General features: G+C 46.9%; 1 protein-coding gene across 2 annotated transcripts in view; it reads right to left on the reverse strand.

Moving 5' to 3' along the window:
- DLGAP2 (DLG associated protein 2) overlaps nt 1–26,539 on the reverse strand; it is a 424,403-nt gene that overhangs the window by 153,400 nt on the left and 244,464 nt on the right. For both annotated transcript variants that reach the window (XM_050800200.1, XM_050800199.1), the window contains one exon: nt 1,972–3,029. In XM_050800200.1, the coding sequence (XP_050656157.1) occupies nt 1,972–2,961 (990 nt within the window). In that variant the 5' untranslated portion in view covers nt 2,962–3,029. The remainder of the gene's footprint in view (nt 1–1,971; nt 3,030–26,539) is intronic.

The raw sequence follows: 26,539 nt of genomic DNA on the forward strand, positions 1-26,539 counted from the left end.
GGACTGACGGTGTGCAGGTTCATTCTGTCTCACTTCACCTTTGTGAATGATTGGTATTCCCTGCACCTACACCATGGAGTAGCTGTTGGAGGTGGAGAGAAGCGTGTGCCTGGGAGGAAGTGTGTGGGAGAAACTCCTGGGAGAAGGCAGGTCCAAAGGGCACAGGACCTGAGGAGAAGGCACGGATAGAAGGGCTGGGGAAGAGTGGCAGGCATTGGAGGCAGGTGACCCTGGGGCAAAACCTGGAGGCTCTGACAGCGTCCTGAAGTGTTCACTCAGGGAACAGACTATACACCCCAGTTACAGACAAAAACAAGAGAGCTGTGTGTCTGTGACAACGAGGAGACCGATCAGAGTGAACCCCAATTCTTTACAGCAGGTTTCTCTAAACAAGCAGACACAACTTTTGCATTTGGATATGATTAGGGTTTGCAAACAGCAAACAAAATTTGTGCCTCTTCCATTGCTATAAAATAATATTTTATGCAACTACCAATTTGTCTCTGAATAAACCTGCCTGCAAAGGCAATTTGGTTAGCATTTCCTTTCAGAACAGAGCTATTGAGACGTGGACGCTGGACCTGACGGCGATGGTGCCGCTGGAAGCATTTGCCACCACGACTCCCAGAAAGCATCACGGCTGCTGGTTCTCGCTGCCCCGTTAGTTGACTGCCCGTTAGCTCAGCCATCAACGTCCCGTTCGTTACTCCATGAAGACATCTCCAACCCAACGTGCAGCCCACAGCTGCTGCTCTAGGCAAGCAGGAGGGATTTGTGAGTTGGGACACACAAGTTATGTTTTGTTAACAGCACTATTGACTGAGGGGAGTCTTCACTTAGCAGCATCCTCAGAAGTAGCGTGTGCTTCCCAGAGGACTTCCCCAGTAAACTCCGGCATAGCACAATTCAGAGACAGAGAGGGAAATCACATAAAACAGACAATTCCGCAATACGCCAGCTCTAGGGATGTACCTTCTTTCATTTGTTTTTGCCTTTGGTAAATTCATTTAAGCCACACCCCAGAGACACAGAGGCCTTTTCCATAATCAGGCTCTTTGTGGTGGTGGGGCTTAGAGAGGCTGCAGTCAGCTGCAGGGAGTGAACTCACAAATGTCGCAGGCCCATTTCCATTAGGCCGGTCCATCAGCTTTCACGTGGAAAACATCCACATAGGCTAGTCTGTGTTTGCTGTGGTTGTTAAACCCTCCAGCCTTAGAGGCATTAAAGAAATGGCCCACTGTGTTTAGAGGGATGGTTCCCAGGAGGAATTGGGATCTCCAGAGGCCCTCCCAGAGAAGGCCGGAGTCACGCGTGAGAGCTGCCTGTAAATAACGTCTTGCCATTCCTGCAGCCCCACACACAAAGCCATAGCGTGCGGTCAACCCTCGAGTCTACCAGCAAATGATGGATAAAGAAGACGCGGTACATACACAGGGGACACTATTCAACCTTTGAAAGAGGGAGACCTGCCACTCTCCACAACATGGGGAAGCTGGAAGAAACTGCAAAGCAGGATGAGCCCGGCGCACACAGAGGCCACACGGTTGCTCTCACAGGTGGCATCTGAAACAGCTGAACTCATAGAAGCAGAGAGTGGAACTGTGGTTACCAGAGGGACTGGGGATGGGGAGGAACTGGGAGATGTTGGTCAACGGACATTTCAGTGAGGAGGGGTCAGCTCAAGAGACCTGTTGGCCAGCACAGTAGCATCAGTTAACAACCGTGTATTGAATACTTGGAAATCACCCAGAGTGGATTTTAAGTGTTCCCACCACAAAAGAAAAAACGTATGTAAGGTAATGTGTATTTTAACAGCTCAGTGGAGCGGTCCCAGAACATATCCGTCTATCAGAACATCCTGTTGCACACCCTAAATGTGTATGCAGTTGTCATCTGTCAATGAAAAATGGAATAACGACAAAACCACCTGCTGTGCCGAGTGGGCCTCCACAGGGCCCTGCGCCTGCTTACCTGGAGGTAGTGGCACGGCCTCAGGGCGGGCTTGGCGTCCTGGTGCAGCAGCGGCTTGTCCAGGTTCAGCGAGCTCTTGCGGTAGGCCTCCTTGGCCTGGCTGACCGTCAGCGTGGACCAGGAGCTGCGCTTCAGGTACTTGGCATCGGGCGTCAGCGCCAAACCCTCGCAGGCTGAGCATTTGACGTCGTTGTTGCTTTTGGAGGTCTTGAGGGACAGGTCCCCGAACGGGCTCTGCAGCGCGTCGGGGTAGCAGTGGGCCACCGGGCCCAGGTGGTGCCGGTTGAGCACGCTGGGCGTCCGGTAGGTGCTGTCGCTGTCCAGGTTGTCGTCCGAGCTCCACCAGCTGCTCACGCCGGGCCGGGGTTTGCCCTCGGGCTTGCGCTCCTTGCTCTTGCTCCTCTTGCTGTGCTTGGCGTGGTGGGCGTGGTGGTGGTCGTCCGCCCGGCCGTCCGCCTTGGTGCCGTTGGCGTTGCTCTTGGAGGAGCCCTCCAGCGAGTGCGACTTGGTGAAGAGCTTCTGCACGGAGTGTACCAGGTGGCGGATCCGCCCGGGGCTCTCGCTGCGCTGCTCGGCGGCCGCGGACGTCCTCTGGTACTGCAGCGTGTGGAAGCCGTCCCGGTGCAGCGGCAGCTGCTTCTCGAACTGGTCCAGCAGGTTGGCCGGGATGCGGTTGATCTTGGTGCCCGCGTGGGCCACGGCGCAGTCGTCGCGCGTGTCGTAGTGCGAGCTGTAGTGCATCCGCGGGAAGGTGCTGCTGGACACGTGGTCGCCCAGCACCACGGGCATCATCACGCACTCCGAGTGCACCGAGCTGCGCGGCGAGCAGCGGTGGCGCCCCCCGGGGCAGCTGTCCGCGGGGCTCAGCAGGTAGGGCGGCCGCGCGTCGGGCCCGCGGTGCAGGTGCTCGCAGTCCTCGGGGGGCGCCAGACCGCACGTGTGCCCGGGACACAGCGGCGGCTGGGTCCGACTTCCGGAGAGGCCCTTCATGCTCCTGGGCGCGGGCGAGTAGCGCTCCTCATTGAAGTGCTGCGTGGGCGACCATGAGTACTGCGGGTCTGCGGGGAAACAGAAACGGCATTCAGCACCCGGAAGCGCGGCGGAAACCCCCAGGCGCGGGGAAGGGGAACGTGTGACCCCCACCGTGGGCTGTGTTTTCAGTAATCAGTGTCCGTGTCTGGCCTGGGCACTCGAGAGGGCAGGTTTGTGGTTTCTGGTTTTTTTTTCTTTATTTTCTTTCTTTTTTTTTTTTTTTTTGAGACAGAGTCTTGCTCTGTCGCCCAGGCTGGAGGATAAGGGCGCGATCTCGGCTCACTACAACCTCCGCCTCCCGGGTTCAAGCGGTTCTCCCGTCTCAGCCTCCCAAGTAGCTGGGATGACAGGTGCCCGCCACTGCCCCGGCTAATTTTTGTTTGTTTGTTTGTTTGTTTTTTGAGACGGAGTATCGCCCCGTCGCCCAGGCTGGAGTGCAATTGCACGTTCTAAGCTCATTGAAACCTCTGCCTACCGGGTTCAAGCCATTCTCCTGCCTCAGCCTCCTGAGTAGTTGGGACTACAGGCAGGCGTCACCACGCCCAGCTAATTTTGTAATTTTAGTAGAGGCGAGGTTTCGCCATGTTGGTCAGGCTCGTTTCAAAGTCCTGACCTCAGGTGATCACTGGCCTCCCACAGTGCTGGGATTACAGGTGTGAGTCACCGCGCCCGGCCACGCAGTTGTTTTTATATCACAAAGTGTGAGGAGTGGAGAGGGAACACTGATGTTCCCAAATGGTTAATGACCAAGATTTAGCAGCTAGTAGATTCAACAGGTCTCTTGACAGCTGGATTTTGTGGTATTAAAGGAAATTAACAATTTGGGGGAAAAGCATAGTTGTATTTCACTTAGATTTCAGTTGCGTGGTACAGCTTAAGAAGTTTTAAAAATAGCATCTGGTATTTGATGGGTGATATTGTCTGGGAAGCTCATGTATCACATACACACATATTAATTGCGAAATCATTTGTTCAGTTCACATTCTTACAGGCCAGTGAGGATGGGAGGGGCTTTCTCGAGGCCCCATCTGTGTGGGGGCAGCTATGCCTCCTTTCCCAGAGGCCAGGCTGCATGCCCTCCCACCCGACTCCTCCCAGAGGCCAGGCTGCATCCCCGCCCACCCCACTCCTCCCAGAGGCCAGGCTGTAACCCCTCCCACCAAACTCCTTCCAGAGGCCAGGCTGCATCCCCTCCTACCAAACTCCTCCCAGAGGCCAGGCTGCATCCCTGCCCACCCAACTCCTCCCTGTGCCCTTCTTCGGCCTGCAGTGAGCTTTCCCTGAATGCCTGGGGGAGTGAGGCCGTGGCTACAACACAGCACAGCCTGTCTTATGGCCGCTGAGCCACCAAGGGGCAGGTCGCTTGCTCTCTCCTCTCTCCCTAGGAGGGCAGCTGGGCGCTGGGGTGACCTGCAGAGAAGGAGGATCTGCCAGCTCCACGGCCTGTTGCTCCCCCTGGTCTCTGCACCCACATCTTCCTCCTCCTGGCAGGCCCCCCACAACCCCACACCTGACTCCTCCATCCCAGGCCCCTCCCTTCCCAGACCCTCCTCCTTGTCACCAGGACCATCACGATGGCCGCCTCCTCTGTCTCCCTCTCCCCTGCCTCCACCCAGACATAGCCGTGGGGCTGTCCCCCTCAAATGCACCCCAGCCCATCCATCAACTTTTAGGGGAGCCCTGTCTTCTTGGCCTGTAACCAAGTCCACGGCTAGGACAGCGAGCTCCCTGCGGGCTCAGCTGCCTGCCTTGTGACAGCCATGGGCCACCCTGGAGCCGTGCCAGGCCCAGACCAGACGTCCGAGCTCTGTGATGACCAGAGGAGCTGCTGAGCCTCCCTCTGCCTCATGGTCCACACGTCCCTGTGAGTCTGCTGGGCCTTAAGCACACCGGGCTGCCATCATTTGTCGATGTCGCTGCCTGGGTTCTGCCGCCTCTGCTCCCAGGCCTGGAATGCATCCCCTGCATTCACTCCAAGACCCGGCTCCACACCACTCGGCCTTGCTGTGTGCTGTCCTCGAGGCCAAAGACCCAGACAGGAGCAAGAAGTGGCCTCCTCAAGGGCTGAGTGTGGCCATCTCCTCAGGAAGGGAACTATCCCCCGCACGTTTGTCCAACAGCTACCTCCCCTGGGCCATCTCCATGCCTCAGATCCCGGAACGAGTTCCTGCCTGCCAGCTCCCCTATCACCATAAGCGTCTCTTCCACTTGCTCCTCTCTCCCCACCACCCTCCGCAGCCTGAGACGCACCCCTGCCTGCAGTCCTGGGGTGAGTCCGTCCTGCCCCTGCACTCACAGAGCCGCCCACTCTGACTCCCTGAGCAACGTGGATGCCGGGGAAAGCAAGCGGAGTGATGGGGAGTGAGAGTTTTCCCATCGTGTCCAACCCCAACCCTCCAGATAACCAAGGCAAAAAAAAAAAAAAAAAAAAAAAAAAAACAAAAACAAAAAAAACCAAAAAACAAATCCCCTGCTGAGAAAGTTTACCAAATGACTAATCCTAGGTATAGCCTCGAAACGTCCCGTTTCACGATCCAGGGCTGCTGGCCGTCTGGGCCAGCATGGCCACGGAAACATGGGATAAGGAAGGGATGCAATTTCATGGGTCCTTGGGAAGTCAGGGACCAGCTTCTCACATCCAGGTGTGAAAGCAGAAGGGAAATAAAGATTTCCTGAGGGATCCCAAGACTGACAGCAAGGTGTGGGGCTGTTTCTCCCACTGAGGCCAGCAAAGCGATTTCTCCTGCATCCTCTCACAGTAAACAGTCTCCAGTTCAAGGATAAACAGATCCCTTAACTTCAAAGTGAGCCTCACTGTGTTATATTTCAGGTGCCCACGCCGTCCCACAGGAGCACCTGCTGTAACGGCCCGGCTGCGTCTTCCTTTCTCAAATAGTCAAATTATAACGAGGGCACTTTAATATATTGGGGGAATATTTAGATATTATTTTAATATAATTAAAAGCAAGTTTCCAAATGAAATTCAATATTCAACTGCTAAATAGCAAAACTATGTGCTGTAATCCAGACTTTACAGCAGCATAAAGTTGTCATCCTATTATCTTTTACTTTGTTTTTCCATTAATGTGTAATTTAATACAATTCTAATCTCCCTTCATATTAAAAAGCGAGTCCATTACTGCCCCACTCACGTATCCTATTTCTGCCTAATGTTTAGCCCAGAAGCTATCTTATGAATGTGGCTCCATAAAAGAACGGCATAAAAGATAAAATTTAACTGAAATGAATTAAATTTGATTGTGCCACATGTTGATACCACATTCTCATTTCCACTGTACAGGACTGGATTTCCTGATGGATGCATGGAAACATGTACTTTAAAATATTATCACAATAATGACAATGGCAGCATGCTGTAAACAGTGGCAACACTAGAACGTGTAATGAGCACTGAGCTAGGTTTTTTTGGGTTTTTTTAGATGTACACGATGTGTATAATAAATACTTAGGGGCTGGTAATTTCTTTTTGTGAAAATGAGGTCGCAAACACAAAAGGCGGAAAGCATCTTAGTTTCCTAATTTCCAGCTCTTCACGACACCATTTTTGTCATTAAGAGAAAAAACAGCAATTATAGTCATTATTCATGAACGTACAACCATCTCCCCAAATTCAGAATAGAATGTAAATGCAAGTCTTACTGTTGCACTTATAGGGCGGCTGGCCTACCCAATCTAAACAGCATATTGTGAGCGTAGGAATAAAAACGTGAAGAACGCAGTGAACGTTTACAGGGTGCACGCCATGCTTGTGGGACTGTTCCTGGGAGGTCCCCTCCAACCCTCCATCCCTTCATGGAGCACTTACAGGGTGCACGTCGTGCTTGGGAGGCTCTTCCCGGGAGGTCCCCTCCGACCCTCCGACAGTCTTCACGGAGCAGCGCTTACCCTGTTGCAGGCTGAGGAAACTGAGGGTGGATGGGCAGCATTCCCACATCTTACACTTGGCCGCTGATGGATGGGAAGGTAGTGTTTGGAGCCTTACTCTCCTACTTTCTTGTCCAAACCCAGCGAGTAGTTCCACACGGGGCTGACCTGAGCCAGCCAGCTGCCTGCACACCTCGGTGACGATCTCAGCCCAGGGCTTTGGGGAAAGCCTGCAGCTTACCCAGGGCAGCCACCAGTGTGAGAGCAGAGAGGAAGAGGCCGAGCACAGGGGTCCTCCCCAGCCTTCCCCTGACTACAGGCAATGGGGGGCCTTCCCACTAGGATTGCCAGTTCTTCCTCCCTGCCTGCAGCTCGTCTGACCCAGCCTTATCTGCCTGCATTTTCTTCTCCTTAGGAAAGGGATGGGGAGACCCTCAGCATGTATCTCTCCTGCCCTCCGTCCTAGAAAGAATTGCCCTGCTGGAAGTGGGAGCCTGCTGAACTTAAAGCAAAAACCAAACAAACCAAGACAAAACAGAACAACAAAAGCTTTATAAAGTGGACCATGGAGCGAGTTTCTAAATAAAAACTGATATACTCTACCACAGTGTATTTTTCACAAACTAGTTAAACATAAGCAACGTTTCCTCAGAAACTGTAATTGCAGTTGTTGAACATGGTGAGACAGCCCTGGTGGTGCTGGAGTCACACTGACTCTCTCGGCCATCCTGGTCTCTCCATCTGCTCTGCTGTCCCTTTCTCTGTCCCCCAAGTGATACCTGCTCATCCTGCTTCTCTTAAAGCCCCCCAGGCCCTGGAGCCCACCCTGCCATTGGTCAAAACATTGGTCAAACACAAGTGCAAACATAGGCCAAGGATCATAGTAAGAAAGAGAGATTGAACCTATTCCTGTATTTACTGTATGATGGTATGAAAGGCATAGTCCACCATATGGCAAAAGGAACCTATCTGAAGCCCCATTTTTAAAAAGTTCCTTAAAACGTTAGCAAAAAGTATAAGATTTGAATGCCAACAGCTGTCAAGCATTGTTGACAGAAATTGTGACAATCTAGATACATGGAAAGACATACCATATTCATGGATTGGAATGCTTAATCCAATGGTTAAGACGTGGTTAAGACAGAAAGAATTCCCAAATTAATGTACAGATTCTACACAATCCCTATCAAATTCCAGTTGGTTACTGCTTAGAAATTCAAAAGCTGATCTTAAAATTCACAGAATTTTAAGAAAAGGAAAGGAAAACTATAGCCAAAGCTAGCAGAATGAAAGAAAGAAGATCAGCACAGAGATAAATAAAAAAAGAAACAATAGAGAATCAATGAAATCAAAATTTTGTTTTTAAAAAATATCAACAAAACTGGCAAACCTTTACCTAGACTAAAACTCAAAATGTGAGAAAACTCAAATTATTAAAATCAGAAATAAAAGGGCTTGCCACTGACTTTTAAAAAATAAAAAGGATTATAAGAGAATGTTACAAAAAATACATGATAAAAATTAAATAACCTAGATGAAATAAATACATTCATAAAAAACACAAATTACTTCAAGAAGAAACAGAAAATCCCAACAGACCAATAGCAAGCAAAGAGATTGAATCAATAATTGAAAAACTCCTGACAAAGAAAAGTCCAGGACCAGATGGTGACACAAGTTAATTCTATCAATATTTAAAAAAGAATTAACACCAATCCCTCTCAAAGTCTCCCAGGACTAGAATAGGCAGGAATGCTTCCAAGCCCATTCTATGGTAATTCTATCAGGGCCAGAATTACCCTGCTAGCAAAGCCAGATAAAGACAAGAAAAGAAAACTATAGATAAATATCCCTTATAAATACAGATGCAAAAATCATCAAAAATAGGCCAGGTATGGTGGCTTATGCCTGTAATCCCAGCACTTCGGGAGGCTGAGGCAGGTGAATCACGATGACATCAAGAGGTCAAGACCATCCTGGCCAACCTGGTGAAACCCCATCTCTACTAAAAATACAAAAGTAAGCTGGGCATGGTGGTTTGCACCTGTAGTCCCAGCTACTCAGGAGGCTGAGGCAGGAGAATCGCTTGAACCCGGGAGGTGGAGGTTGCAATGAGCCAAGATCACACCACTGCACTCCAGCCTGTTGACAAAAGCGAGACTCTGTCTCAAAAAAAAAAAAAAAATCCTCAAAAATACTAGCAGATCAAATATAGCAGCATATATGAATTACACAGTGTGACTACATAGAATTTATCCCATCTGTGCAAGGGTGGTTTGACATAGGAAAATCAATAAATGTAATAAATCACTTTAATAGAACAAAGGGGAAAAGGCCACATACTCAACACAGTTGATACAGAAAAGGCATTTGACAAAGTACACCATCATTTTATGATAAAAACACTCAGAGAACTAGGACTAGAGGGAACTTTCCCAACATGATAATGGGCATTTGTGGGAAACCCACAGCTAACATCATACTTAATGATGAAGGGCTGAAAGCGCTCCCTGTGAGAAGAGAACAAGACAAGGATGCGCACTTTCACTGCTGCTCAGCAAAGGCACAGGTTACAAGAGCAAAATAAAAAATCAATTGTATTTCTATACATTAGCAATGAGAAACCCCAAAAGGAAATTTAAAAAGCAATTCCACTTAAAATAACATAAAAAATAATAAAATCCCTGGGACCACCTAACCAAGGATGTAAAAGAGGGCCAGACACAGTCACTCACACCTGTAATCCCAGCACTTTGGGATGCTGAGATGGGGGGATCACTTGAGCCCAGGAGTTTGAGACCAGCCTGGACAACATGGCAAAACCCCATCTTTACAAAAAACACAAAAATTAGCCAGGCATAGTGGTAGGCACATGTAGTCCCAGTTACTTGGGACTTGAGTCTGGGATTTCAAGGCTGCAGTGAGCCGAGCTTGCATCACTGCACTCCAGCCTGAGTGTCAGAGTGAGATTTTGTCTCTTATAAAGAGATATAGACCAATGAAACAGAACAGAGCCCTCAGAAATAATACCACACATCTACAACCATCTGATCTTGGACAAACCTGACAAAAACAAGAAATGGGGAAAGGATTCCCTATTTAATAAATGGTGCTGGGAAAACTGGCTAGCCACATGTAGAAAGCTTAAACTGGATCCCTTCCTTACACTTTATATGAAAATTAATTCAAGATGGATTGGAGACTCAAATGTTAGACCTAAAACCATAAAAATCCTAGAAGAAAACCTAGGCAATACCATTCAGGACATAGGCATGGGCAAGGACTTCATTCCTAAAGCACCAAAAGCAATGGCAACAAAAGCCAAAATTGACAAATGGAATCTAATTAAACTAAAGAGCTTCTGCACAGCAAAAGAAACTATCATCAGAGTGAACAGGAAACCTACAGAATAGGAGAAAATTTTTGCAATCTACTCATCTGACAAAGGGCTAATATCCAGAACCTACTACAAAGAAATCAAACAAATTTACAAGAAAAAAAACAACCCCATCAAAAAGTGGGTGAAGGATATGAACAGACACTTCTCAAAAGAAGACATTTATGCAGCCAACAGACACATGAAAAAATGCTCATCATCATTAGCCATCAGAGAAATGCAGATCAAAACCACAGTGAGATACCATCTCACACCAGTTAGAATGGTGATCATTAAAAAGTCAGGAAACAACAGGTGCTGGAGAGGATGTGGAGAAATAGGAACACTTCTATACTGTTGGTGGGAGTGTAAACTAGTTCAACCATTGTGGAAGACAGTGCGGCGATTCCTCAAGGATCTAGAACTAGAAATACCATTTGACCCAGCCATCCCATTACCAGGTATATACCAAAAGGATTATAAATCATGCTGCTATAAAGACACATACACACGTATGTTTATTGCGGCACTATTCACAATAGCAAAGACTTGGAACCAACCCAAATGGTCATCAGTGACAGACTGAATTAAGAAAATGTGGCACGAAGCCGGGCGCGGTGGCTCACGCCTGTAATCCCAGCACTTTGGGAGGCCGAGGCGGGCGGATCACAAGGTCAGGAGATCAAGACCACGGTGAAACCCCGTCTCTACTAAAAATACTACTAAAACATTAGCCGGGCGCGGTGGCGGGCGCCTGTAGTCCCAGCTACTCAGGAGGCTGAGGCAGGAGAATGGCGTAAACCCAGGAGGCGGAGCTTGCAGTGAGCCGAGATGGCGCCACTGCACTCCAGCCTGGGCGACAGAGCGAGACTCTGTCTCAAAAAACAAAAACAAAAACAAAAAAACAAAAAAACAAAAACAAAAACCAAAAAAAAAAAAAGAAAATGTGGCACATATACACCATGGAATACTATGCAGCCATAAAAGAGGATGAGTTCATGTCCTTTGTAGGGACATGGATGCAGCTGGAAACCATCATTCTCAGCAAACTATCACAAGAACAGAAAACCAAACACCGCATGTTCTCACTCACAGGTGGGAAATGAACAATGAGAACACTTGGACACAGGAAGGGGATCATCACATACTGGGGCCTGTTATGGGGTGGGGGAGGGGGGAGGGATAGCATTAGGAGACATACCTAATGTAAATGACGAGTTAATGGGTGCAGCACACCAAGATGGCACATGTATACTTATGTAACAAACCTGCACATTGTGCACATGTACCCTAGAACTTAAAGTATAATAAAAAATAAGTAAACTTTAAAAAAGGAGGTGAAAGATTCATACACTGAAAACTAGAAAACATTACTACTGAAAGAAATTAAGCAAGACTTACACAAATGAAAAGACATCCTATGTTCATGGATTGGCAGACTTAATATTGTTAAGATGAGGTAGGTCCTACACCAAGTGACCTACAGATTCCCTGAAATTCCTGCCAAAACCTCAGATGGCATTGTTTGCAGAAGTGCAAAAGCCAATCCTCAAATTCATATAGAAATGCAATGGGTCCTGAGAAGCGAAAACAATCTTGAGAGAGAAGAACCAGGTTGGAAGACTCACACTTATGGATCCCAAGAGTCACAAAGTGATAGTAATCAAAAGGGTGGGGCCCCACACAAGGGTGCACACATGGACCCATGGAACTGAACTGGAGTTCAGACATGCACCTGCACTTGTGATACTTTTGATAAGGGAGACAAAGTCATCCAGAGGGGAAAGAATAGTCTCTCCTACAAATAATGCTGGGATAGCCCAGTTTCTACACACCGAACAATGAATTTAACCCCCCATCTTACACAATCTGCAAAAATGAACTCAAGTGGCTTAAAGACAGAAAAGGGCTCAAACTGTGAAGCTATTTGAAGAAAACATAGATGCATTTCTTTGTGACTGTGAACCAGGCAATGGTTTTAGACATGTCACCAAAGCACAGGAAAAAATATAGATAAAATGAACTACCTAAAAGTAAAAACTTTTATGGTTTAAGAGATGGCATCAAGAAAATGCAAAGGTCATCCACAGAATGGGAAACATTTTTGTAAATCACATATTTGAGAAGAAACTTGAATCTAGAATCTATAAATCTGACAACTCCATTATAAGACAAATAATCCAAATAAAAATGGGCATCCAAAAAAAAAAGGAGCTGAATATTTCTCCAAAGAAGACGTCCTAACGGCCAAAGAGCACACAGAAAGGCGCTCAGCATCATTCGCCAGTAGGAAAATGAAATCAAAACCACAGTGCGGTGCCACTCAAGCCCCCAGGGTGGACAGAGGGAAAAGGACACAGTTCCAAACCTCGATGACGATGCAGAGAAACTGGAACCTCACGCGCTGCTGGGGAAGGGAGAACAGGCTGGCGGGTCCTCAAAAGGCTGAACACAGAGTCACCAAATGCCCCAGTGAGTCCATTCCGAGGTGCACATCCAAGAGAAATGAAAACACATCCAGGCAAAAGCCTGTGTAAGAATGTCACAGCGACATCATTCATAGTCGCCAAGAAGTGGAGACAACCTGAATGCCGCCCGACGGACGATTGGACAAACATGGGGGCTGCACCGCACGATGAAATCATTTTCAGCAATGAAAACCAGTTAAGCCCAGAAACGTGCTGCGCCAGGGAAGGGCCTTCAAAACCTTATGCCACGGGAAAGAAGCCAGTCACAAGGAACCACCAATGTACGATTTCATTTGTATAAAGTGTCCAGAACAGGCAGATCTCGAAACAGAAAACAGATTGTTGATTCCCAGCATCGCCCGGCGGGTGAGAGGGCAGGCGGCTGCTAAGGCACAGGGTTGCTTTTTGGGGTAAAGATGTTTTAAATTTATTAGAGTGATGGTTGCACATACCTGTAAATCTACTGAATGCCACCGAATTGTACATCCTAAAGCATGACTTGTATGGTGTGTTACTTCTATCCCCATAAAGCTCGAATAAAATAAATACACACACGTGATGGAGGAAGACATACACAGAAACTCAAAATCGAATATGGACACACTTCACTTAAAATTTTTCTTCACTTGCTTTAGAACTCAGTAAAAGCTCTGTTTTGTAAAATTTAGGAAAGCAGGTATGTTTATTTTTTGCTTCTAAATCTCCTCCTTCTCCACAGAACAAAGAATGTGGCTGGAGCTGTTTCCTGGGTTGCTCTGATCACCATATGGCTCAGAGACACATCTGAGGCTCTTAAATCAATAATCGAAGGTCCTGTGACAGTCACATGTGTCTTTTTTCTTTGCCCTTCATTCCCGCTTAACGTTCCTTGACCACGATTGTGGATTCAGTGGACATTCCATCATTCCGTTGTATACGTTTCTGCTCTTACTTCAGTTCCTCATGAAATGAAGCAAGGTATAAATTACTAAATCCGTTAACTGACCCGATAATGTGAGTTTGAGTTACACACAAATGGCTGATGGTTCTTTATCCCCCACCCAGATAACTGCTGAGGAAAGCTTAAGGGAAATCCTTAGATCCCATCTGGGTGAGCTGGCAGAGGGTCCGGAACCCAGTGGGCTCTGCTGTTTCCCACTCATGGGATCCAAGATCTGGTCCTGGGACAGCTCGCTGAGGTCTTGCATTTGCTTATCTGTTTGAGGCTTGCCTTTATTTTCCCATAGTTCAAAGGGCTTTAAACCGAGGCTACACCTCAGCATCACCCAGGAAGTGTGTAAAGGACAAATTTCTGGACATCATCCCAGGCGCAGCAAGACCATACCTCTGGGGTGCAGCCCAGGAGTCTGTGATATCAGCACATATCAGTAGCTACCAGGTTTACGCTCTGCATTGTCTTACATTAATTTTTATGTTTGATATTGTGTGTCCCAATTGGCCTCTTTAATCTGAGTCATGCTGTATACTTAGTAGAATTTCTTAAACTACCAACAGAGGTCTCAATGAATGTTTGATAATGGAATGAATAAATAAATGGATTAAACGTAAAGAGGAAGTGTGCATTAGGGGCTCAGTGGAGGTAAGAATTTGGGTGAAGCTCTCCTCTAGGTCAGTTGGCAAAGTTTTCATCCTCCGCAAATTTCCAAGGCTGGAATTGCTCCAAATAACACATGGTTAATATTTTCAAGCACTCTGACGCTCTTGAGAGGAAGGACTCCGCAGAAAATCTTGGGCTCCGTAGAAAATCCCGTCCCGGTTACCGAACTGTGGATCCCTGGGCCGAATTCTGTAGAAACAATTCTGCTGCTGTACTCACAGGCGCTTCTTTGTACTTTTTTATTTAAATGTTTTTGTAAGAAAAATTCTACTGTTTCTAAAATCGTAGCCCTAAATAGATGAGACCTGGATGTTTGTGTAGTTTCAAACCATTTTCAAAGGTAGAACTGTATTATCCAGCAATGGTTGTGTGGTTGCCGTATTTCATATTTCCAGAAGGTACAGGCAGCTTCTGAGAGGAAGCACCGCCGGTCACGGCCGCCCCCGCTGGGCTCTGGCCGCAGCGATGCCCCCTCCGTGGGGTGAGACACCAGCGTGTGTCCAGCTCCCTGGAGGGGTCTGCAAGGCAGCAGAGCGGTGCAGCTGCAGCCAACTCCAGCGCCCAGCCCAGGAGGAAGTTGTTACATCATGGTCACTAGGTGGGTGTTTTTTATTTTTGGGTTTTTTTTTTTTTTGCTTTTGTTTTGTTTTCTCATGAGGTCATAGAATTATAGAATTGGAGAGGTTTTAGATAGATCTTCTGTGGTATTAGTTTTAAAAGTGTTTTCCTGCCTTCCTTTCTCTCTCTTTCATTAATGACCCAACCCAGCCTTTCAAACAAAATTTACAAAGCACCTGCTGCAAACAAGGCACCGTGGTGGACAGTTAGTGAAACAGCCCCGGCTCCACAGTCTTCAGCTGGGAGGTGGTACTGGCAATAAACAGATAAACAGGCACACGTCAGACAGTGACAAACACTCTAAAAAACGCTGGGCAAGGGGCTGATCACCATGCGTGTCCAGGCTTTACCCCCTGGGACAGGTGTGGCGGGGAGGGCTTGACTGGGGCAGAGACCTAAGGAAGTAGGATGGCTCTCTGAGGGTCCTGGGTGGAGGGTTCCGGGCACGGTGCGCCACAGCTCTGAGTTGGTGCCTGGGGCGGCACTGCTAGGGAGGAGGACCACAGGGAGAACAGGCAAGAGGAGGCCCTGTCTGGGTCCTGAAGGGTGGTGCTGGCAATCACAGGACTTTGCCGGGCTTCTGAGTCTGGAGGCCATAGGAGCAGAGAAGAGATGGGAAGCCACTGACACTTGAAGGGGTCTCTCCGGCTGCTGAGGATGGACTGAGGGGTCTCGGGGGTACAGGAAGAAGACAGAGAAGGGAGGTCCCACAGGACGTGGGCCGTGGTGCTCATGGCACACTGTGTCCCACCTGCCAGCTCTGAGGCGTGTCACACATCCACACAAAAGGTCTTCTGTATCAAGCACAGCTAGACATGCAAAGCAATGCAATGTGGGCAGGTCTCGCTGTTGGCATCCTCCAAACAGGAAAGTGGGGCCTGGAGAGGGAAAAGGTGGCCCCATCACAGCTCCCGGTGAAGGCGCGGGATCCTGGCAAGGCTCAACGGACCCCCGTCCACTCCGCGTCACGCTTCTGGCTCCAGGCACAAGTTAAATTCTCACTCAGCTCGTGGGGATGGGCTTGTTATCCCCAAGGGCACCGAGATTAGAGCTGTCCATCACAGCAACAGTCGCTAGTGTTTTAATGGTGTGGCTACTTGTGTCACGTGGTAATCTGTTTTCCTCTTCCGAGTCCTTACCCAGATGGACTTGACAACTTGTCTGTGGGTTGAATCTCAATGCGGAAGGCATCCGGCCAACAGCAGCGATTATGCCCCAGAGAATATGTGCTGCCTGAGCTTTCTCAGAGTCTGTTGGTGGACATGCTGTTAGTTATGAAAACAAACGGAAAAGAATGAGTGACAGGCCAGGTGCCGTGGCTCAAGCTTGGAATCCCAGCACTTTGGGGGGCCAAGGCAGGTGGATCACTTGAGGTTGGGAGTTCAAGATCAGCCTGGGCAACAGGGTGAAACCCCATCTCTACTAAAAATACAAAAATTAGTCAGGCGTGGTGGTGTGCACCTGTAATCGCAGCTACTCAGGAGGCTGCATGAGAATCACTTAAGCCTGGGAGGTGGAGGTTGCAGTGAGTGCAGATCGCACCACTGCACTCCAGCCTGGGTAACAGCAAGACTCTGTCTCAAAAAGAAAAAAAAAAAAGATGAGTGACAGCTGTCATGACATGAGGGGCTGTGCCTCAGGGTGGGGATCTGAGGGCACTGCGCTGATAGATTCACACACATGTGCACGGGGGGCCGTGACTCTCTGGATTTCTGAGTGACTGTGGCCACGCTGCGGGGAGGGCTGCACCCTGGGGCTTTGCCTCTGACAAGAGAGGTTGGAATGAAAATGGTAAAATCCAATGGATAGAAAAGAGGGCCAGGGCATTCTAGACAATCTCAACAGAAAAGAGGTGGTGAGATGGGAGCGGGGGAGGAAGGATGGAGACATAAGCGCCTCCCTATCTGTATTGTACCTGCACAAAGTCGGCCTGCCCGGAGCAGCTTTCATCTTTTCACAAAATGGTTATCTTATCATGCAGCCTGAGCACTGAGCCTTAAAGAAATCAGCCTGGGGATCTAAGAGGAATTTAATATGCTTTTCATTTCCTCTCTATTCAGTTCTGCTTAGGGGCTCAGGGAATTCTGTGTTTGTGGAGAGAACATGTTTTAAAACGTGCACAGCCTTTTGGGGGCATAATGAAATGGGGGAACGGACAGCCTGGAGGTCAAGGGAGTCCTGCAGGTGAGAAATAACTTTTGAACACACTGTAGAGATTTTAATTAGTTAAGAAGTGTATTTGGGTGACGTAGATAGTGATAAAAAGAAGAGAGAATTGAGAATGAATGAGAGAGAAAACAGGAAGGAAAAGGAAGAAAAGGCAAGGAACGCAGGGAGGACTAAGGCCATGGTGTGTGGGACATGCAGCCCCAAGCCCTGCAGATGCCCCAGGCCAGCTTCTCATCCTCAAATGCAGGCACTCTGCATGAGGCTACAGCTGCCCTCACCACGGACAGCTCTCTGTTCCCCCGGCAGTGTCTTGCTCTGATTCACCTCCTTACTTACGGCCACTCCATCCATCTTTAAGACCCACACGTAAGAGCTTTCTTCTCCTATAAGCATCTTCCTAAACTCTCCTACCTAAATTTAGTTCTCTTTTCTCTGAACATTAGAATTTTATCTGCACTTTTCCTATGACATTTATTCCATCCATCCATCGGTTTATCCAACTGTCCATCTATCCTTCCTTCCTTCTTTCCATCCATCTATCTTTTCATCCATCCATCCTTTCATCCATCCATCCTTCCATCTATCCTTCCATCCTTGCATCCATGAAGCCACAGGCATCATGAGTTGCAGGCTCCACAGCAGATGTTGGGGATAGAGAGATGAGCAGGACGGTCCCTGTCCTACAGAAGCAAGGTGTGGTGTTCATAGTCTAACAGGAGAAACCGGTGAGTAAGACAATCCTTGGAACAGGGTTTCTCCTGCAGACAAAGGGGTACAGCTGAGAGACTGGGGCCGGGTGGTGGTGGCAGGCATCCGAGAATCAGGGAAGGCTTTGGCAGACATCCTTTGGAACTCAAGGATAGGAAATCATTTTAATGACATAAAAACTGTCATGGCCTCCCGCTTTTCCTGCCTTGTTCACCTCCACCCCAACCCACACTCACACACACACAAAGGCACACACAACTATGTGCACATGTGTAACCACACATGCATGATTATGCACATGCACAAACTTGCAAGCGCATGCAAACACACAGATACACATGCTTTTGTACACATGTATGCACGCATGCACACCCATTAGGTCGTAAGCTCCAAGAGAACCCAGAGGCTTGAAAGCCAGACTGCAGAGCAGCAGCGATCCACCACATACCAGCGGTGCCGCCTTGGGAGACTTCCTGACTCCTCCTAGGTGTGAAGGGCCCCTGCCTTGGAGGGTCATGGTGGGCATTAAATGAGCCAACACAGGGAAACATCCTGGACCATGCCAGGCCTGCAGCAAGCAGATCACATGTTAGCCACTGCGAGCACTGACTGCCCTCATGTCTCCTCTTGGGCCTGGCTGGTGCTTCCTACAGGGAGAAATTAGTTCAGTGGTGTCAAAATGAAATATTTGAATGGAAATAAAAATAAAGAGGCGGGAAAACTTGGGAGAGAAGTGGCAGAACAGGAATTGCGATGCTTTGGGCAAAAGGGAGAGGAAATGAATATGAGACCAAATGGGGTTCAGACTAAGACTTTGCTGACTGCATCTGAGGACAGGGCTACTCTTGACATCTTTCTCTAGAGAGTCCTCAGGGATGGTCAGGACGCAGGGCTGGCCCTGTGGGAATTTATACCACACTTCAGCAGAGGCGCAAAGTCCATCACACCAGGCTCAAAATGCTTCCAGATCAAGGCAGTACTCTGGTTTACGGAATGGAAAAAGGAAGATCTTTTAGTTCACTTGAAAATTCCGAATTTTAATGCATCTGCCTCTGTACGGCTAATCTGACCCCATGGATGTTAGATAATCCTTTTTTAGGAATGAATAAGATACTGGTTCTTAGATATGAAATGAGAGGCAGTTTTCATGGTCATCGGCATGGTGCTGATTTCATGTGATTCTGCTAACAATCCCAGGAAGTCATCAGTCACTACCCATGACTGGCAGATGGCAACATTACTGCTCCAAGAAGGTGACATTCCCAAGTTCGGATGGCTTGTAGGTGCCCAAGTTTCAGCCAGAACCACAATGCCCTGGCTTCTGCCTCTTCCACTCCATCAACCAACAGTTTTCCTGAATACTCTGGGTGCCCCCACCTGCCCCAGGTGCTTGTCTTGCTACACCGAGTTGACTCTCACAAAAGGTTTAATTCCTTTAATGGAGAAACTGGGGCTAATGCTACTCACGTGTCATGACTGTTACATTATAGCACACACAACAGACTCTCAGGTCGAGCCTCGAAGAGGATGGCAACGTGTCTGCCATGCAAGGGACGTAAGAGCAGTGCTTGTGCTGGCTGATCACCAATACCATCCATCCACAGCACCATCCATGCCCAAGTCATCCAGGCTTGGGCCCTGAGAGCCGGCACGGGACAGCCCATTGTCTGTTTTCAATGCCCTGCAAGTCTCTGGCACACGTCGATGCTCAACACTGTGTCCTAAGTGGAGATACGCGAGAATTCTGCTCAGAACTCACCTCCTCTTGCAACACCATGGCCATTGTGCCAAGGTGGATGAAAACAACACCATCTGATAAAACCACATCAAGAAGCAGCACACGAAGTATGCCTTAAAAATAACTCCACATTCGCCATTTTTGGTAAAACCAAATCCATCACACATCTTACTAACAATGCAAGAGTTCACAACGTGTGTGCCAGGCACACCCATCTGACTGCGTGAGCAACACGTGTGTGTGCCAGACATACCCATCTGACTGCGTGAGCAACACGTGTGTGTGCCAGACACACCCTGCATGAACACGTGTGTGTGCCAGGCACACCCACCCAACCGCATGGTGAACACACGTGTCGCCACACTCAGCCCTGTACCGTCCTGCCCTCCTGGCCGTCGTTCCTGACCCATCGTGGGGTGAGGCCAGGCAAGTGCATTTCACGTTGGTGGGTGATGGAGAGGATAAATCACATCCTCTTTCTCAGGGTGTTTGAAATCCAGACACTCAGGGCAGGAGTTTGTCAGTGGGGTCACAGCAACATGGAGAACAATTCAGCTGCCAGGCTCAATTCAGCTGTCCAGGGCTGAGGCCGTGATGACCAGGGCTGCAGCCCAGTCCTCTGCCTGAGTGTCCTCACAGAGGCGGCCACTACCCCTGGGGGGACTTCTGGGCGTCTGTCAGGGAGTGGCCAGCACTTGCTGAGACCGGGCCTGCCTCCGTCGATTCCTCCTGTGGCTCCACAGGACCTTGCCCTACAGAAGGTGGCTCCGGGTGCCTGCCCTTTGCAACCAGAAAGAGCTTAATCAAATGAACACCTGGGACACAAAAACAGTATGCTCTGGCAAATGGAATGAAAAGGCCACCTTGGAAATGGAGCTGGCTAGGAAGATTTCATCCATTCAACACAATCTCAGCTAATATTTAGGATTTCATTACCTTTTTTTTTTGAGACGGAGTCTCGCTCTGTCGCCCAGGCTGGAGTGCAGTGGCGCGATCTCGGCTCACTGCAAGCTCCGCCTCCTGGGTTCACTCTATTCTCCTGCCTCAACCTCCCGAGTAGCTGCGACTACAGGCGCCGCCACCACGCCCAGCTAGTTTTTTGTATTTTTAGTAGAGACGGGGTTTCACCGTGTCTCCATCTCCTGACCTTGTGATCCGCCCGCCTCCGCCTCCCAAAGTGCTGGGATTACAGGCATGAACCACTGCATTAACTCTTATAATATGTTCCAGAGTAGGTCATGCAAAGTCTGATTTCACACACACACACACACACGCACATTCACAGATGCACGCACATGCACACACACGCACGTGTGCACGCACACACACACACACACACAGCCTTGTGATTCATCTTTGACCAGCAGGTTCTCAGACCAGCAGGTTCAATAGCGAGATGGATAAAAAAATCCATCTTTAAAAAAAATCTTTAAAACAAAAATCCCCACTGATTCCACATATATCAAAGTTCTAATTTTAAAGAAAAACTGCTATAGATGTCTTTCAATTGGTACAAGGTGAACATAAGGAGTTTTGTGATTCTAAACTCAGGTGTTCAACTCTTCAAATCTTTTTCAGAATTTCATTACATTTTCGATTAAGCATTATGGTAAGCATATTTGCAAGTTAATTGCACTTAATTACCAAGTGACATCTTATTTATAGGCTAACTAAGTAGCTTTTAAACAGATCTTTATTGTAACTTTTGAAAACAATGACTTCCAAAGCACAAAAGAAAGCTGCTCTCAGTTGTAAACCTAATCTCATTATTCCTCAAGCCAAAAGGTCATACCTTACTCTCTGTGCTAGAGAATTTGCCTTGTGAAACACACTTTTCGCTTCACAAAAGTAATTATAATTGTTTCCCAAATATCTTTGAGTTTCCTTTGAAAAAAAATCAAGGGCTCCTTAATTTAAACCAACCAATCAATCTTTCTCTTTTACCTTTTATATGGTTTTGGGTGATTATATTTTTGCTTTGACACAAATTTATAACCTGCTGACAATTTCCAAATGTATATACCAGAATACAGCAAAAGAATGCTTGTCTTAAAACATTTGACTTTTAAGAATTATTTCATAAGCAAATGTAATTTTGAAATATGTATTAATAGTATTTTTTTAAAATAGGGTCTTGCTCTGCTGCCCAGTCTGGAGTGCAGTGGTGTGATCATAGCTCACTGTAGCCTCAAACTCCTGCTCAAGCAATCCTCCCACCTCAGCCTCCCAAGGAACTGGGACAACAGGCTCATGCTGCTGTGCCAGGTTATTTTTTAATTTTTGTAGAGACAGGGTCTCTCCACGTTGCCTAGGCTGATTCACAGTATTTTTAAGGTATTGTTGATGACCTTCTCAGTTTATCAACTTGAAGTTTTATGAAAATTAAGTTAATTTTAAGTTTTAAGATGACAGAAACTCATAATCCTTGGTCTAAACATTGCAACTTAAAATCCACATTTTAAATTTAAATAAAATTTAATATTTAAATTTAAGCCCTGAAAATGGTCAGACAGTATTTGTTCATTGCCATCAGTGCACAGAACATTTTTAGGAAAAACATATTCTTTTACTAAATGAAATGATAAATAGGCAACATCAATATGAATGTATGCCATTAATCTTCCCCCGCCCCGCAGAATCAGTGACTAACAACTGCACAGTTTTTAAAATGACACATTTCTTTGGGGGAGAATATCTCATTTAGGAATCCATAGATCAGGTTAGATCAGGTCTATGAATTTGAAAGAATCATCTGGAAATAGCGTTATATGCAAGGAGAGTAGACAGAAGTGCAGGTGAGTGCACCTCAGAGCCCGGCAAAGGTGTGATTTCACGGGGGCCATGCGCCGTGCTGGGCCGGTGGAAAGGCAGCCTCGCTCCTGAGGACTTCAGAAAGTTACACTGGACTTGTGTTCCTCTCCTAGGAAGAGCCTTTTTGTGAGTTCAGTTCCTTAAAATTGTTTCAAAACATTTGACTATAACAGAACCTTCTAACTGACGTCAGTAGAAAGCAGAGAAAGGGTATTTTCACAAACCCAATCTTTCGTTTCTACCTATTTTAAAAAGTAACTCCATTGTAAATCAAAGTGAAAGTTTTTGCACATTCTTTGAATCAAATAGATACATTAAAAAATTAAAATATGCTGTTATGATTAGGATGCAGTAAAGCAAGAATTGATTATTTGAGGGCATTTATCAGTTAGTGTGACCTTCTGAGAAATAAACTGAGCCAAATCTTAAGAGCCATAAAAATGTTTCCACCCTTTGGCTAGGTAATTATAGTATTCTATATGAAAATACTCTTGAACAAAGGCACCGCCCCTGCACAAGGATGTTTCTGTAGCATTAGAAAACCAATCTCGTATTGCTTATTTATTAACTCCCTGACACATTCTACAAAGGAGTTAATCTGATTTTGCAAATACAAATGAGAAAGTCAGGTACATTTATAGTGTATTCAGATATGAAGCAAGAGAGAGAAGGATCAGAATGGCAGTGGCACGGGAGGGAGGCTTCCACACAGAGTGTGTTCCAGGACCTCCCCCACGTTATGTGAAAGGAAAATCCAGGGGCCCCAAAATCACTAAGCTAAAAGGAAAAATCAAGCTGGGAACTGCTCAGGGCAAACCTGCCTCCCATTCTGTTCAAAGTCATCCCTCTGCTCACTGAGATAGATGCATATTCTGATTGCCTCCTTCAAAGGGCTTATCAGAAACTCAGAAGAATGCAACCATGTGTCTCTCACCTTCCTGTGACCTGGAACCCCCTCTGGACTGAACCAATGTACTTCTTCCATGTATTAATGTCTCATGTCTCCCTAAAATGTATAAAACCAAGCTGTGCGCCAACCACCTTGGGCACATGTCCTCAGGACCTCTTTAGGCTGTGTCACGGGTGCAGGTCATCAACCTTGGCAAAATAAACTTTCTAAATAAACTGAGACCTGTCTCAAATGTTCAGGGTTCACAGTTAGCTATAGGCATGATTTACACGTAGCTCTAACTTTCTGCCAGTCAATGCAAGGAGAGAAACAAAATTTAGTTATGCACACCCCAAGACCACACGAGTTGGTCAGAAAAATACATTTCAAAATCAAAAGAGAATTTTCCTCTTAGAGAATATTAAAATATAAAAAAGGAAATATACATCCTAAACACTAACATACCTAATTTTTTTTTGAGACAGAGTTTCGTTCTTGTTACCCAGGCTGGAGTGAAATAACATACTTAATATTTTAAAAATTTCTGTAAATAAGAAAACACTTCCTTCAAAAAATTATCAATATAAAATAATTTCATAGACATGAAAATACAAATTAATAACAAATAGCTGGAAAAAATTCTAACCTCACTAACATTCAAATCACTGAACTAAATGAAGAGAACAGCTTTTGAAATATAGGAGGTCCATTTAGCAAATAATTTCACCTGGAAACTTATTCTAGGAAAACTAGGAGAATACAGAATGAAGGTTGTCCTTATCTCATTATTATCTTTATGAAATTTGTCCCAGGTTAAGAATATGAACACACACACACACATATGCTCTCTAATATCTTACTATTTAATAAATGTGCCATACTTAACCAATTGCCTGCTTTTTTAGGGGGGAGGGGAGGAACGTAAGTTACTTCAAAAATAAACTTTAAAAGAAAAAAACACAAAGTTTCAGCACATTCAAGGAAATGTGGAATAAATTTGGAAACTTTATGGTTTCTTAATATTTATTAAACACAAAACATTGGAATGAACTTTCAAAGTGATGAAGGTTAGAAAACAAATGTTTGTACCTAACCATTTATATGTTAAATCCAAAAATGTTCTTTACAGTTGGAATTTCAGCCTACTGAATTCCTGATAGACCAGACCATATCACTGGCTGATATTCACACATAGGAAACAGTCTTTTCCGACCCCAAGTCTTCACCTACCTCTGCTGGAAGTGGGTAAGGTGTGCACGTGGAATTGTCATAATCATCACAACAATTTGAGTGTCTGTTCAAAGAGCAATTATTTGCCATTTTTTCCACATTTTTCAAGCTTAACTTCTGTAATTTTTTAATGTTCACCATATCAGCAGTTGTCTGGAATTTTTGGCAACTCAGGTCCCTCTCTTGGGTTTGACAGCACTTGGTGGATCACTCTCTTTGGGTAATAAATATCTTTGGATTTAGTGCTTTCCATAAACCTGAATTTTTTCTCAGTATTTGATGAACACTCCAACCTCTCAGCTCTCCTGTGGCTTCTGAAGTCTTTGGTCCATCTCGTCGGCCACCACTGAGAGAATCCGTGGTGTGAAAGACATCATGAGAAGGTGAGATGGCCAGGCTTTGTGTCTCCATCCAAATCTCATATTGAATGACAATCCCCATAATCCCCATGTTTCAAGGGAGAGACCAGGTGGAGGTCATTGAATCCTGGGGGCCATATCCCCCACGCTGTTCTCATGATAGTGAGTTCTCACAAGACCTGATGGTTTTACAAGGGGCTCTTCCCCTTCTCCTTCCTGCCGCCTTGTGAAGAAGGGACTTGCTTCCCCTTCACCTTCTGCCATGACTGTAAGTTTCCTGAGGCCTCCCCAGCCATGCTGAACTGTGAGTCGATTAAACCCCTTTCCTTTATAAATTACCCAGTCTCAGGCAGTTCTTTATACAAAGCAGTATGAAAACGGACTAATACAGAAGGATTTTTAGCCACTATAATTTTATAAACATGAGGAAGGTTAAATATCACATAAGCATTTTAGGAAATGCTAGGAATCAATAAGTGAGGAGAGAATTATTTTTTTAAAATTGTGGAAAGGCTTTTACCGTTTCCGGAGCACCACTATTTTCTGCCTGGAAGTCACCTACGAAATCAAGCATTTGTTTGCTTTCTGTAAAAGGGGAGCTCCCAGGCCTTCCTTAAGATGGCAGGACATTCCTTTCCCATGTTTCCTCCTTGGCTTATCCTCCTGTTTCCAAACAGGAAGGCCAGGCTCCTTACTGCCAGGGCCTCTGTTTCAGCTCAGTCATCTGGTCATCCACTCACCTGTCCCTATAGCTGGAATGGCAAAGCCAACGCTGACTGAGGACGGCTCCAGGTTGAAGGTGGTGACAGGAGACAGAGCCAGCGTCACATTTATTCTCAGCATCAGAATCACCTGGGGCATCGCAGGCCAGCCCCCTGGGTGGGCCCTGAGAATCTACATTTCTGTCAAGTTCCTAGCTGCTGCTGCTCCTGGTGGAGGCACCGCCCTTTGGGAAGTTTTCAGGGATGTGAGATCTCCCAGTGCTCTGGGCTTGGGAGTTTATGATGTCTTCTGTTCTGCTTTACTTTCTTCCTCTGCCCTCCTCCCTGGCACTGGGGTGGGAACAATGCCCTGTTCACTCCAGGCCTGGGCGGTGAGCCAGGAGCGTTCTTGGGCTCAGGGCCTCCTGGGGTACTTGTCCTCCTGCCCGGGGTGGGCTCCTGCTTGGGCCTAGACTCGGCCAGTGGCCTGAGGAGGAAAGCTAGAAAGCCTCGGGGCAGGTGTTCCAGCGGTGGAACCCAGCAACCCAGGAGGAGGTGCTCTTTTCAGCAGGTATCACTGCATCTGATGGGGTGGAGGCCTGGACCGCACAGCAGTCGCTGCCGTGGTGTGGCTGGAAGCCACGTTATTGCTGGTTCCTCCAGGAGAGGCAGTGCTTTCTGTATTTTAAGTCTTTTTCGGTGAGGACGTTTTTCTTTTAGCTGAAGTGTCATCACTGTACAAAAAATGTCCATGAAAATTGTATGTAATACAATCAGTTGAATGAACTTTCTTTTTCCTGCAAATACTTAAAAGAATAGTTGAATGTAAAGATGAGCTGTGTATTTTTTTCAAACAGAAAACATTAAAAATGGGTGGACTCTCCCTTGGGCTCCAGGTAGCACATGTCCTGGGAGATGCTAAATGCATGCACTGTGTCCCCCTGAGGGGGGTGGCGCTGACAGTGAGGAAGTAACTGCTGTGTGCAA

The sequence above is a fragment of the Macaca thibetana genome, chromosome 8, assembly GCF_024542745.1.
Source record: "Macaca thibetana thibetana isolate TM-01 chromosome 8, ASM2454274v1, whole genome shotgun sequence".
In the NCBI taxonomy this organism is placed as follows: Eukaryota; Metazoa; Chordata; class Mammalia; order Primates; family Cercopithecidae; genus Macaca; species Macaca thibetana.